The sequence below is a fragment of the Ambystoma mexicanum genome, chromosome 11 (genome assembly GCF_040938575.1).
Source record: "Ambystoma mexicanum isolate Mex_15411 chromosome 11, UKY_AmexF1_1, whole genome shotgun sequence".
In the NCBI taxonomy this organism is placed as follows: Eukaryota; Metazoa; Chordata; class Amphibia; order Caudata; family Ambystomatidae; genus Ambystoma; species Ambystoma mexicanum.
In genome coordinates this window covers 193531225-193546434 of record NC_090934.1, presented here as the reverse complement: position 1 = coordinate 193546434, position 15210 = coordinate 193531225, and the positions used below count along the sequence as shown (strand labels likewise).

At 48.8% G+C, this 15210-nt stretch overlaps 1 protein-coding gene across 1 annotated transcript in view; it reads left to right on the top strand.

Annotated features, from left to right (window-relative positions):
* The first annotated feature begins 812 nt into the window (after nt 1-812).
* The window catches only part of C11H1orf232 (chromosome 11 C1orf232 homolog), a 116376-nt gene continuing 101978 nt past the window's right edge, over nt 813-15210 (top strand). The window contains exon 1 of the mRNA XM_069622807.1: nt 813-1669. Coding sequence (XP_069478908.1) covers nt 1547-1669 — 123 coding nt within the window. The 5' untranslated portion in view covers nt 813-1546. The remainder of the gene's footprint in view (nt 1670-15210) is intronic.

The window sequence follows — 15210 nt, the reverse complement described above, 5'->3', positions numbered from 1 at the left end:
TTGATTTGATGTTGATAAATGAGGAGAGAATGGGGTCAATGATTGTTTTGATAGTGTTGATAAAAGAGGCGAGAATGGGGTCAATGATTGATTCGAAAGGGTTAATAACCAAGGAGCGAATGGGATCAATTATTGATTTGATGTTGATAAATAAGGAGAGAATGGGGTCAATGATTGATTTGGTAGGGTTGATCAAGTTGAGTAGCTTCTGGATGTGCCTAGAGGGCACCAAATGGAGCGGGGGGAGGGAAACAGTGCAGGGTGATGATTACGGGTGTTGCCATCTGGGTATAATGTGCATTCTATTTTATGAGTGATGTGAGTAGTTTATTACAGAATGCTAGGGAGGGAGGAATAGAGGCAGTCAAGACATGTGGTGAGGAAAAGTCCTGATGACTCCAAATAACTCTCGATCTTTGTTGGAGCATGCCCAAACAAGGGGAGAGAAGAACTCAGGTAAGAGGTGACCTCTCTCACTGGGATGCTGGGCACCTGAATGGGCCAGTGGTTGCCTAGGAGACAGACAGCTTCTTTAGGACCGACACTGCCATGTGACTACTATGTTTTCCGGGTGGTCAACAGTCATTAGCGCCCTGAGACTGAGCAAGTAAACACGACCGGTCCATACACCTGATCCATACACCTGTTAGTCTCTGGCACCAAAGCTTTGTGGGTGTGCCCTGGATTCTGTTACCTGCCAACTCAGTTCAGGAGATGCACCTAAAACTTTAATGAAGTCACTGGATCCCGATGGGCAGCTGGAGCGTGCAGGACACCCGAGCCTCTCCATCCCTCCCTTGCTGTCAGATGAGACTGCGGCTGTTCATGAGATAGCACTGAAGCCACAGAGAGACCTAGGAGAGAGCGGCAGAGAGGAGGACCGGCTGGGAAGGCGATGAACAGTCCTCCACGACTTCCTACAGAAAATGCAAATTGACAGCTGCTGAAACCTGCACACGGGACCTTGAGCACCACTGTCTGTCTGCCCCAGAAGTCTGTACAGACGGGCTGAGCTCAGAGACAGACTGAAGAAACTTGCTGACCTCCATGCCAAGGGGTTAACACTGGTTGGCCACTGCAAAAGACCGTAGAGACTGGCAGACCTGCAGGCCTTTCCTCCAGAACTATGCTCTAACCTCGACTCCAGACTCTTAAGAGTGGATGACTTCCATGTCTGGCGGTAAACCCTGACTACCTCAGTGGATCTTTAAACGCACCCTACCCTCTTACCAGATAAGGTGGCACCGATGGGGAGCCTCGTGTAGCTGAGGAGACCACACATGGATGTTTGCGTCCATCTTAATAAGAAAAATCAACTCTGCTAGCGGCATTCTGCAAGGCGTGCCACCCTGATGTAGGAAGGGCCCTCCCTTTGGCTCTGGTGTCTGTATATGTGCAAAACCTCGTGCTTGTGACTCTGGCGTATCTGAGTGGCCAGAACTGTCTGTGATCCTGTGGCCCCTGGATGTACAAGGACTCCTAAGTGGCCTTTGTATGTGCACCGGGTCTTGTCTGTGAAACTGCCTCCTCTCTGTCTGGGAAGTGGATGACATTTGTGGAACGTGGGATCCACTCGGGCGCAAACATGAGCAACGCATTCTGGAAAGTGTACAAAGCCAAAGTGCTTCAGACCTTCGGCAACGAGCAGGCAGAGGAACTACAGGAAGAGGTAATACAGGGGGCGGGGCTGGTGGGGGGGCTTACCTGGGCTGTTTTCTGGTCCTGCGAGTCTTGTGGAAGGTCTGTAAATGTCAAAGTATTGGGGTGGATCACTGAGAGGCCCATGTTCAATTGAGCCGCAACGGTTTGCATAATTATGTCTTCAATTGACGCCACGGCTCTTTTTCATTCATTTGTATGGCGGAGAGGAGGGGTGGAATGCAACTCGCGTTTCTGCCGCCTCCCTTCCTCTCCGCCATATAAATGCTCCAGCATTTGCACAGCCTTGGATTTTCATGCCGCCGCTAATGCTGGAGATCTCTATGCGGTCCCCCAGCTTTATGCACCAGGATAAAGATGGCGGACCCCATAGGGATCTATTGTAAACGTGGCACGCTGTCGGACATGCTTGCATGTCGGACGGCGTTTATTATTCATTGTGAACACTGCTTAACATGCTCACATGTCAGAGAGCATTTAATTGTAATTGTCAGCGCTGCTTGCCAGCTCGCAATCAAAGTATGTGCTGCCTGGCAGGCCAAAAATGGCAGGCAACGTTTACTCACTTTGCAGCGCAGAGTGAAAATGTGAAGGACAAAAGGTGGTGTACATGCTTGTACGCGGCCTTTTGCCCTTTAGTTTTGTGCTCCACAATGCAATTGCCTAAAATTTGGTAGCGGGGACCGGGCTTCGCCTGAGTGCAAACATCCCCGCTGTCAAATTACACTCAGGAGCTCCTGAGTGTCAGAGGTTGGGTAAGTCCTGGAGTGGGTCTGTGGTAAGTAGCGGAAGCCCCAGGGTGTGACCTTGACAGGGGTCTGAGCTCTGGAGTGGATCCCTGGCCAGCAAACATTGAGCTAAGCCCTGAGTGGACATGTGGCTATGAGTGCCTAGGACCTGGGTGGCTCTGCGGCCATAGGAGGTGCCACATCCTGGGGTCGGTCTGCGCTCTGTGAAAGGTAGTGCCTGCTCCCTGGTGGTTCTGTGATAGTGGTCCTAAATCGGTTAGTGTTAAGGTATTTAATCCCTGGGGTGGGTTTGACCAGAACTAACTAAACCTTGTGAGGAATGTGGCTATGTGTTTATGGGGAAGGAAGTCTGGTTTGGCTTAGTGGCCGCCATAAGTGTCTAAACTCTAGATTGCAATTGTGGCGTGGCTGTAATGCCGACTAATGTGGCAGATGTGTAAGGGTCAGAGAAGGGGTCCTCGCTGGTGAAGCCCTGTACAGAGTATGTAACAGTCAGAGGGCAGGGTTGCTATGGTGATCAGCTGTTTAAGGGATGCAAGAAACAGGGCAGCTTTCATGAGATTACTATCAAGGAAGGCATGGCAAAGGTCAGAGGGGAATGGGGGGTGTGTATGGTTCTTGGAGTTCCTTCCTGTGGGAGAGGTGCTGAGGTCAGAGGCAGGACTATTTATCTATATAGATGTGCAAGTGCAGGGTGTAGTGGTTAGGACCGCAGGGACCATTAAGCGAGAGCACAGTTGAATTCAGGTCCCAGGCCCATAGGAGTTTACTATTTTAAGTGGTGTTGAATCTAAGTAGAGTGGATGTCACAAAAGGGGTTGGAGGGCGACAGAAGCAATTAAGGAAGTTGGATGTAGGCATGTCCTTTGCCCATCTATCAATGTTCTGTCCTTATGGATGTGGTTGGGTTTCTTGGTTTCCACAGGCTACTACTATTGCAACCCTCATATTCATTGTGCCCGGGAAATTCCACCAGGAGCTCGTCCTTCAGTGAGATCTGGAATTCCATCGCCCTTCTGGGATAGGCAGCCTCCTAGTGCCATGTTTACTTTCTCTTTACTGTGCAAGTGAAGGGTCTGTGGGTCCTTCGGGCATTAAGAGAGGCCAGTCAGTGTCTGCCTGGTCGTGTGAGCTATAATCAGTAGTGTCAGCAGAGTGAAACATGTATGTTCCTCTATCTGAGCCCTCTGGGCTTTTGAGAAGGGGATGCAAAGGGCACGTTACTGTTACACACTCAGGGTCTCATTATAGGTTTGGTGGTATCCCATTTGCATGTGGAAATCTGAAGTTCCCTGTACAAGTATGCAATTACCACTGCCATGGTGGTAAACGCACTGGAATTGTGTGCAGTATTTTTGGAAATGCTCTTGTCAAGTTGCAATTGTATTTGGTTATTTATAATGCGCTTAATACCCAGAATATTCTAAGTGCAGAGGCGGGGATTGAACCTGTGGTGCTCCATGTCTCTTGCTTTCAAGGCAAGCATGTTGCCCCTGAACTATCCTCCCGAGTTCATGTACAATATTAAACATACTGGCGATTTGCTTTTCAGTAGAGGGATGTAAACATTTCCATTTGATTTGTGTGAGTAGGATAGGCAGTGTGTGAGTAGGATAGGCTGAATCAATGCAGGAGGATTTCTGGTTTGGGGGTTCTCACCAGTGTAACGATGTTCAGCAATAGGCTGAAATGGTGCCTTTGTATACCACATATTTAATGAAAAAATAGGTAAAATACCACACAATGTATCAGCTCTGTAGGGTAACACACCAAACAAATTGCATCCAATGCCAGTTCAACATCAGTGCACAGGAACATTTTGCAACACATCATTAAGATACCTCTTCCCACAATGTATGCCTGCAATGACACTGAGAAGCACATTTCTATGATGTCTGTGTCCACCATCATATACGTCAAAATTGCCTCTGCAAATACTTTCATGGTACTGCTGCCCACAATATCTGTCAAGGTTTATAGTGATAATTTCGAATACCAAAATGTCGAAAGTCATAATTTCGAAAAAATAATATCGGAAAAAAAATATGGAATTTCTTTTTCACTACGTTTATTATTCAAAAAGCAAAAGGGGAGAGTTCCTCCCCAACCCCCCTTTTTTTTTTTTACCTTTTTTTACTCGCGAAACCCCCAAAAAAATATATAAATAAAAAAAATAAAGAATTCGATATTTTTCTTTTCGACATTATTTTTTCGACATTATTGTCTTTCAACATTTTTTTTTCGAACTTATGACTGACCACCATCTGTCAACACTTTCATGATACTGGTAGGTTAGCATTGCACTGTAAAATGATTTTATGATTGTGGCGCCCACACTATATGTCATTACGGTGACTGTGTGCCAAACACACACACACACACACATATAACCACACACATGCAAACAAAGACAAATAGACACACATTTCCTTTTTTTACATTTAGCTGCTACGTATAAAGATGTTGGCAGTCACACTGAACCAGCCCCCCTCAGGATTATTTTGCGCCATCTACCTGCTCGCCTTATAGGGAAGGATGTATAAAGGCCATAAGCAGGAAGCAAGAGGAGGCATCAGCAAATTTCCCTGAGTTCTGCTTTCTGCACTTGTGACAGCCCTGCAAAGCTGACCTCTTGCAAAAGATATAACAACAGGGACTCACAGGCGTGCCCCCTAATCATAAATGGGGTGGCAGTAGTACAGTACTGACCAATGAAAGCATGAAAATATAGGGAACCAAAACACCTCTGGCTTTTCAGGGACCATTGGGCATGCACAAGCTGGGATACTTCACAGAATCAGGATAGCAGTTGTCCCGCAACACTGGCTAGCTCAGGGGCACTCCCTCTGCTGCTTGTTGCAAATAAGGGAGCACTCAGGTTTCACCGGGCCTGCCCTTCTAGTTCCTCTTGAATGGGTAGCAGGGCATTTCTCTGTAGCCATTATGTGTGTGATGTTACTGCTTAAAAATACACGTTCCTCCCTGTTTGGAAGATGTAAAGACTATGTTATGTTATGCTAATATGCTTTTATACTTAGCCAAAGTATGACGCGCCTAGTTTCAGAGAACCTAGGCTTAATGTACATCAGCGGTTCACACTACTTGTGCACCATGCATGGAAATACACAGAAGGATCAAGAATGACCCTCTGGGCATCAAAAGGCAAAAGGGTGAGGATAGGGGCATCTCGGATGCTCACATGATCGCTACCTTTTGGCGTCACAATGATGATTTCCTTCCAACAGCACTTAAAGAACACACATGTTTTAGCATGCAGAGGGTTGGGGCAGAGGAGCTAAACATGTTAGCAATGTTTACCTCCACAGAACACTGCATGTGCTAAATATGGCATGACCCCATATTTAGGCATTTAGTAAAAACAGGCAATATTTCAAATAAAATTAGTTTTAATTGACCTATAATCAGACTGATGGTTTTCATTATATATAAAAAAAACAATGGGCATTTATGATGTCTTTATTTTTTAATAAAAAACAAACCTTTCTGCATGCATTTTGATTTGTATATTTGCTTGTCTGGTGTGTAATGTCGCAATATTTCAAAATAAATCGACCGTATTACATCATACAACACCATACCAGAAGACATCTATTCATAACATAACCCACGTTTACAACATAGAGATCATTAATACAAATATATGCACTTGCATAATAAAAAATGCTGATTCCCTGCTACATAAGCAATCTGTATTCCTGAAGACCTGCACAAAATGTACTTTACTGGAATAGATATGACTGCATTATTTAGCAAGTACGGCTCCTGTTCTTTCTTGGATATGAGATCAACAGAATATGTTAAGTTATATTCGAAGGCTCTTATGCAGTGCTCTGTCACCACAGAGCCAGTGATAATGCCGCCGTGAAAAAGTCGCCATGTAGGTGACTTTGTTTTCCTGCCCCCCAAACATTTTTGCCCAAATGTTCTGCAAGGATATTATTACCTCCAATCCTAGAATATTTGGTGAAAGTGTTTGATTATCTGGAGGGTGCAATTCTAATTAAATGTCGCCACCTGGCGGCCATTTTCACAACGACATTGGCCCTCATTACGAGGTATGCTGGTAAGGGAAAAACGATGCCGGTATGTAAATACCGGCATCATTTACCGTTCTGTAGCATTCCGACCTGGAACCCCGGTATTAACGGCATACCAAACAACGGTGCCGCTAATAGCGGCATAGGCACGTACACGCACCTCTTCAGGTAGTAAATACCGGCATGCCGGTAATAGGGGGTAATTTCAACCCACGCAAACATGCAAATACTGGCATTGCGAACACGGTAATAACGGGCTGCATGATGCCGGCAAAACAGGCATCGCGGACCACCCGCAAACAGCAAGCAAGATACAAGGCAGCTGCCACAGGTGCACACAATCCCCACAGGTGGAGTCAAAGGAGGCTGTGCCAGTATGAACTGAGCACACCCACACACCACAACCCCCTCCCCCCCGGTGTAGGCAATGCAGAGTTGCCCAGTACAAAAGGAGCACAACTAAACACCACACCCCTTCCTACACCAAAATGCCACCACTAGCATTTGCAAACATGGCGCAGGAGGACCTGCCTATACTGATACAACTACAGCAACAACTGCAACAACAACAACAACAGCAGCAAGAACAGGCAGCACAGAGGAGACACAGGAGGAGAAGGAGGTTGAGACAGGCCCATCCATTACCACCAGCGCAGCCACCAGAGCCTCGTAGGCAGCCAGCAATACCTCGCACCAGACTCAGGCCATTCAACCCTACCCCCGAGCAGATCCACACCCTGTACCGGTTGGACCGTGACACCATCACCACCATAGTGCACATGATACAGAACGACATTGCCAGCCACATACAAATATGCACTGCCATCCCCCCACTACTAAAGGTGGTGTCTGTGCCACACTTCCTGGCCACAGGCACCTACCAACACACAGTGGGCCAGCTGCATGGCATTTCACAACCACTATTTTCACGCATGCTGAACCAAGTGTTGGATGCCCTCCTGAAGCATGCAAGCACCCACATATCCCTACCACGGACTGCCCAGGAGATAGCCGAAACCAAAGTAGGCTCCCATGCACTGGCAGGCATGCCCAATTGTGTCGGTGCCATCGACTGCACCCATGTGGAATTGATAGTCCCCCATGCCGTAGAGGCCGTGTACCGCAATCGCAAACAATACCACTCCATCAATGTGCAAATGGTATGTGACTCCAGGAAGATCATCACCCATTGCTGCACCCGATTTCCTGGATCAACACATGATGCCATGTTACTGGGTAAATCCACGGTACCCCATCAAATGGAGAAACATGCCGGACCACGTGCCTGGCTTCTTGGTGAGTTGCACAACCGTCCCATGGCAGTGCGGGGCACTGATGTGTGGGGATGCATGAGGGGGGGCAATACTGCACCTGGGTGGGAATAGCCGGTGATTGGAGAATGCATGCAGAGCCAAACACTCCTGACCTGAACCAGTCAAACGGTACATGACACTTCACTGGGCCACATAGCATAAAATAATGCATATCAATGAGAACAAGTAAGAGGCACAACCAAGCCACCATGGTTATGGCAAGCAATGCATGAATTAACAGGACGGCAAGTGTGGCTATGTGGGCAGTGTGACCATGCATAATAAATAATGAACAGCATGAATTGGAGTCAAAACATTGTTGCACTACCACAGCATATCTGCCTCAGCATGCATGATTACACCCTGCATCATCTATTGAACGCCATCCAGACTACCACACCTCATGACAGTACAGATTGCACCTAGATAACATTTTTTCATGCTTACAGGGACATGTGCATGGCCACAGCAAATAGCTGGCGGCATGACTGTGCTCCCTGAATTACGGGAGTTCAGAGTGACACACACCTATTTGAATCTGCTTGCTGGTGATGGAGGATAACCCTTGAGGCCGTGGCTACACACCCCTGTGCCTAACCCACAGAATGGCCATGAGGAGGAGTACTATCGTGTGCACACCCGTACCCGTGTTGTCATTGAGCAGACCTTTGGCCTGTCAAAGGGGCGGTTCCGCTGCCTCAGCAGGTCTGGTGGGGCACTCCTATATAGGCCTGAGAAGGTGGCAAAGATCACCATGGCCTGTGTCATGCTGCACGACATGTGCATCCGGAGAAATGTACCATTGTCACTTGACATTGACATGCATGGGCCGGGTGAGGATGATGAGGACGGAGACGGAGGTGAAGTAGCCCCACTGCCAGTACGTGATGCACGGGATGGCCATGCTGTACGGCAAGCATGAATTCAAGTATACTTCTGAAACACAGGGACTATGAAAGACTTGTGTCAGTCAGACACTGGGCCAATATGAACATGCACACAGGGAATGTTGGGAGTTGGGCACTGAACACCGTAACACATTAAATGGATGCACACGAAAAATAACAATGTCCAGCCATGGATTTTTCTTCTCACAACTTGTGTATTATTTAAAACTGCAAAAATGTGCCCACTCCCCCCTCCTAGACCCCTCCAACAAACTCCCTCACCCACCCCACAAACCCCAGAAAATACCCCAACAAACTCCCTCACCCACCCCACAAACCCCAGAAAATACCCCAACAAACTCCCTCACCCACCCCACAGATCCCAAATGTCCCCATGTGTGCAACAAACAGTGTTCCCTTCACCAATGTAGTTCTTCACATTGTCATTGGCCATACTGTTATTTCTTTGAGACTTTTGGGTCTGGGGGTGCCATGGCCGAGCGCCGTGCGCTCCTGTGCGTTAACCGCACAGGGCTCGATTGCACCGAGGTGGAAGGGGTTGTTGTAGCGGAGGTGTCTATTGTCAGTCCCATGGCTGGGCCAAGGTGTTGGCGCTGCATTTGCGGGATGTTTGCAAGAAGGGCCTGTGTCAGTGACTCCATGCACTCCCTGAATGCACACGTAGATGCCTCCACAGCAGCTGTATTGGCTGCAATGGCCGTGGCTATGGCCCTCATGGCCTCATTCCCAGTGTCGACCTGTCGATGCATGATTTGCAGGATTGACTCTTGGCGGGCCTCTACCCTTGCCAAGCGAGCCTCGAAGGAGGAGTCCGCCGCAGGTGTACTGGTGGCTGGCAGGGTGGTGGCTGGCAGGGTGGTGGCTGGCAGGGTGGTGGAAGGCACCTGTGTGGGGTCCTCGTCCTGGGCACTGTCCTCCTGGAAGATCCCAATGTCTGATTCTCCAAGGTCAGAGTCATGGAGATACGGATCGTCCAGGCTCTCAACCTCCGCAGGTGGGTGGGGGCTGGCAATGGGGCTTGGAGTGGGTATTCCACACATGATTCCAGCCTCATCATCCACCTCTGTGGACACAACGTCCGTGGTGGCTAGCGGAACGGCTCCCACTGTTGTGGGTGCCTGCTGCTGTTCTGTCGCTGCAGGTGCCCCCTGCAGGGTTGATGCCTTGCGTGGCACACTGGGTGTTGCTGCAGGCATTTTCTTGGACGGGGGGTGGAGGTGGCCCTGGTCCCTTTGCGTGCACTGGATGTACTCGCACCCCTGTACTGTGTTCCACCTTCCTCATCGGTGTCTGGGAGATAGAAGAGATGCAGGTCATCAGTGATGTTGTCAAATGGCAGCATACATTCAGGCATCATTTCATTTCTGGTGTGTGGCATTTGGTGTACTGAGGGGACATGTTGGCAATCAATGCATGGCTGGTGGCATAGCATTGGTTTGGTGTCTGTGTGGTGAGTCCCATGGGCATGGTTGGGTCATGTTGCACCTCTGTTGGGATTGGAATTTTCACTCAGCATGCGTGTGGTGCAGGGTGTGGCAATCATTATTCTATGGATGTGTTGATGTAGCCTTGGAACATGCATTGCCTTGCCTAGTCTAACTTCCACATAACTTGTGCCACATCATGTTTTGGTATACGTGGATGTGATGGTTCACTCACCTTCCTCTGTGGTAGTTGCAACGCCGAACTCCTGGTCTCCTATTCCCTCTATGGATTCCGGGTCAATGAATGCACTTGCGGTCTCCTCCCATGCCATTGCGGCCCTCCTGTTCTCCGCCAGGATCTTCCTGACCCGGAGGCGGAGGTCGTCCCAGCGCTTCCGGCAGTCACGTACACTCCTTGGGGTGCTCCCCACTGCCGACACCCTCTGAGCGACCTCCTGCCAGACCTGTTTTTTTTTGGTTTGGGCCGCATGCTTGAGGTCTGTGCTCCTGATTGTGTCTGCATGCTGTTCAAGGGTGTTAGCAAGCATAGTGAGTTCAGCATCCGAAAAACGCTGCTTCCTCTTCCTTTGGGAGGATTTACTGGTGGCCTTCGACATCCTGCTTCAGTTGTGGCACACAACAACACAAGTGCAGTGGTGGTTATGGAGGATGGCAATGAATTGTGTTTTTAAAGATGGCCGCCGGCTCATTTCCCGTTCCTGCGCGATGATGTAATTTCCGTGTCCTTTTTCCGTGTCCTTTTTTGCGACCACGGTAATACCGTGCCGGTATTACCGTGCCGGTGTTTAGTGGTTGTTATGACGCGGTTACGGAATGGGTGGTACCCGCAATGCCGGTATAGTGGGACAGACTCGCACGTTCCAGCATGTCGGTAATGAACACGCTCTTACCGGCCTACTCGTAATGAGTGCCATTATCATTTGATACCATCACCAACACAGAGGTAGACTAGCTCATGGAGTGGGCTCTGTGTCCGGTCAGGGGTATCCGGATCATAGCCAGCTTTAGGACAGAAGACGAGTGAGGGGAAGATAAGAGAATGGGGGAGCGGGAGATAGAGGCTACCAATCGAGTGAGGGCGGGATGCAGTGGGGGAAGAGAGCGTTGTGATGGCCTGGCTGCACGCCAGTGGACTGTAGTTCTGCAAACGAGTGAAGGGTGTCCCTAAGTGTTGCGATAATTGTTTTCAAGGCAGATGCTCAAAGCTATCTATACAATTCATAATTCAAAGACACAGTCGGTTCTTTTTTGGGCTCCTTTGGCAGCAGACCAAGGGATCCGGGTTACTGGATACACCCAGACTCACCCTAGGGTACTTTCTCCTGTAGTGTGTTTATTCCTGAGAGATTCGACAGAAGCAACGCGCAAAAAGAACAATGCAGAAACTGCCCCATCCTATAGCTGGCTAAACACTTATAATGTAATTGGTTATTTATAATGGCTTAATATCCAGAAGTTTATTAAACGCGGACATGGGGATCGAACCTGTATTGCTCCATGTCGTCTTGCTTCCAAGGCGAGCGTGTTGCCCCAGAGCTATTCCCCCGATGGTGCTTTACTCTGACAGGGTATACATCATCCTGGTGAGAGGACCAGGTGAGGGAGAAGCACATGGTATATTGGATTGGAATTAAAGAAACCACCACATTTCTTTTTAGATATTATTTATTGAAGTTTCACAAAACACTGTAATCAGGAGTGCATCACAAAGAAGCTAAAAGGTTAACACTGTATAAAGCAAATGCAGTCAGTGTTCCTCGAGGGCAGCAAACTATGAGCAAATGGTTAAAGATCATTTAAAATGATGTGCAATATTGTCTGTGCAATATCAGAGGGAATGTGAGGGGTGGGAGTGGTCAACTCGGGAGCAGGAAGGGGTGCACCACATGACTTGCAGGGAGAGGAGTCTTTTTAAAGACAATTTAAATCCATGGTCCCTGCTATTGTTTTTGATTTGGGAGTTCAGGCAGAAGGGTGCCAGGAATGAAGGTGAAGACGGAAAAGACAGAACAAGATGGAGAAGGCACCACGGAAACTGGGACAGGGGCCTCCTCCTCCCTCCTCCCTGGGTAAGGGGGAGGGCTAAACCAGAAGGCGCCAAAAGTGCTGGGAAAGCCCACGAAAGGGCAACAAAAGAAAGGGCCGGGCCAAGCTCCATATAAGCGGCGGGCTGCACAGGCTACAGCCTGCAGCAGAAGGACGCCCGTCGAAGACAAGAAGGATTTTAATTTTCCACCGACCCACCCTGCATAAGGGACAGCTACAGCGAGGCCTGGTCGTTGAAGTCGCAGGACGGCGAGGTGGTGTTGTGGCAACCAATGACAAGAGACAGACTCCGAATGAGCCATTGCACAGCCAGAAGGGTCTTCGCTCTTCTCGCACCAGCGCCGCTTAGGAACCTAAGCGGAGAGGGCGCCTGGTGGTAGCAATGAGGGCTCAGCGTCTCCCGAACAAACAAAGCTCTCCCAGCCCAGGAACACCTGCAGGTGCAGGCGGGTCTCAGACACGAAAGGTTGGGAGAGTTGGGCCTACTGTGGACTTTGTTGGGAAAAGGGGGAAGCAGATTTTGGACACGGAGCAGTCCAGTCGTCGCATCTTTGGAACTATTTTCACAATTGTTTGCTGTGTTTTCTATTATGTGTGAAAATAAATCTGCTGACGTTTATGCCAAAAAGAAGACATGTCTCATTTTGCACCTTATTGATGGGGAGAAGAAAGGGGCTGAGAGGAATGAGCAAGACTAATGTATATTGGTATAATAATGGACATATTCCCAGGTTATGACGAGGCACAGGAATAGGGGGGCAGCGCTGGGTGGGCAGACTGCTTAAGTAGCGCTTGGGAACGTAGTGTGTGCGTGAGATGGAGGTGGCCCGATCGGGGCAGGGCAGTGCAATGAGCTATCTGTGAGCACCAGTACTCAACTAATACAGATAATTATCCAGAAGGTGATTCTTCCCAAAAGTCGTTACCTCATCTGTCCTTGGTGGACCTTTAATCTGCGGACTTGGCTGTAGTTTGAGGATGTCATGTCTATGGCCTCTAAATTACGATCCAAATAGTGCATTCCACATCCTTCTGCTCCATTTGTTTGCAGCTGTTCCCTGTAGGCATAACAAGCACAGTAGCTTGCGTTCTCACCTATAGTAAACGCAGCTACATTCCGTTCAACAGGCAGACTGGCGCTAGCCATCAGACCTCTTTGCCTCCAAACAGGATAGCACAAACAAAAATTGGGCCTCATTACGAGGTTGAAGGTAACCATGCTGCAATTTGCGGCATGGTTACCTCCGTACCGCATACCGGGTCCGGGTTCCTCAAATGAGAACTTACCGGACCATTCCAACCTTGGAGGACCTGGTAAATCCTCATTCGAGGAACCCAGACCCGGTACATCCCCATTCGAGCCCCCATAGGGCTCAATGGGAATGGGGAGGGAGCTAACAACGGGCACGTTAATAACGAGCCCGTTGTTAGCTCCCTGGCCTCCTCGCGGGACCCGCTAAGGATGCCTGGTTTTACGGGTCCCGTGAGGAGACCTCATAATAGGGCGGTAAGGAGTTAACGGTGCCGGCACCATTACCGGCGCCGTTAACCCATTACTGCCCACCTCGTAATGAGGCCCATTGTGTAGGTAATCCAAGACCATACGTTACATTTGCATTTTAATTTCCACTTAAACCGACTCTCTGCCCAAACCTCCCCGATGTAAACCTCATAAAACATTAGATGAAACACATGACCTCTGTGAACTCACCCACCACCCGTATGCTGTTCGTCCCCAAGCACTTCCTGTTGTTTTGGAATGTTTTCTCTTTTTCCCTGCACTTGCCTCCAGACCACCGTGCTGTTCCTCCTCACTTTGTTGGCTGTTTTTGCCCCACCCGCCTCCAGCCCTCTAGGTGACTCTGCCAGCTTCCCCACCCCCCACTCCACCTTTATCTCTGCCTCCTCTACCCCTCTTGGCTCTGTAGCATCAGGTTACATGACCTCTATTGCTGGTCTACTCTTTTCTGCTCATCCACGCTCCATTAATGCTTTTGGAGTGTATCTCACCTGGGCATACGAAACAAAGGGTTGGCATAGACAAGGGCTTCAACCAGTAAAACACCTGTTTGGACCTGCAGCACCTGAACAACACATCCCAAAACAACCCACCATCATGTGCTACACTCCTTATACACCTGCGTACATCGCAAACCTAAGGCTCACATGTAAAGACCTAGCATGCACAAGCACCACCACAGCTCTAATGCATACAACCTCATCAGCATTCCACGTTAAATCACCCAGCATACTATACCTGAACACATATGCAATCTGATTCTGATCCGCTCTCACTCCGTTGTATTCCACATAGAAACATGTATTACGCCTAACTCCTCCCATATCATGGATGTCCTTGTCCCTGCCGACTACGGTGTCCAGCATGTCAACTGTACAGAGAAGTCTCCAGGGGACTTTGCAGTCATTCACAAGACTTTATGGACTTCCACGCTCCAGGATCCCTCACCCCTCAAATCCATGGAGCTCCTGTAATGTCACGTTCAGCTCCCCACACTGTAACTGCTGCTTTCCAACTGATCTACTGCCCACTAAAGAGTAACAAAGCCTTCCTGGATGGCCACATCAACCTCATCAATTCATCAAATGTCAACCATTTCATCAGCATCTTCATAGGAGACCTCAATCTGGCAGGAATGCAAGCATTCACCAAAACCAAAGAAGCCATCTGTGATCTCATGGACACCCTCCACATCACACAACTCATCACGGAAGCTGCCTACAACGCAGCATGCCTATCAAGCTCCAGAACTCAAAACTCTCCCATCGAGGGCAACTGAAACCAACAAAGACTCCTCTGCGCACATTCAAACACATCCCCCTGAATGCCTTTGAAGAAACTCTAACTAACCCATCTTCCACACTCACTCCTTCGGATGGCAACATCCTTCTCAACTAGCTCAACCACACATTAACACCCATGCACAATTTAAACTACAAATCAACACATCTAAGCAATCTGCACCTTACTATATGTCAGAACTCTCCAAGAGTAAGCATGCCATCTGTAATTT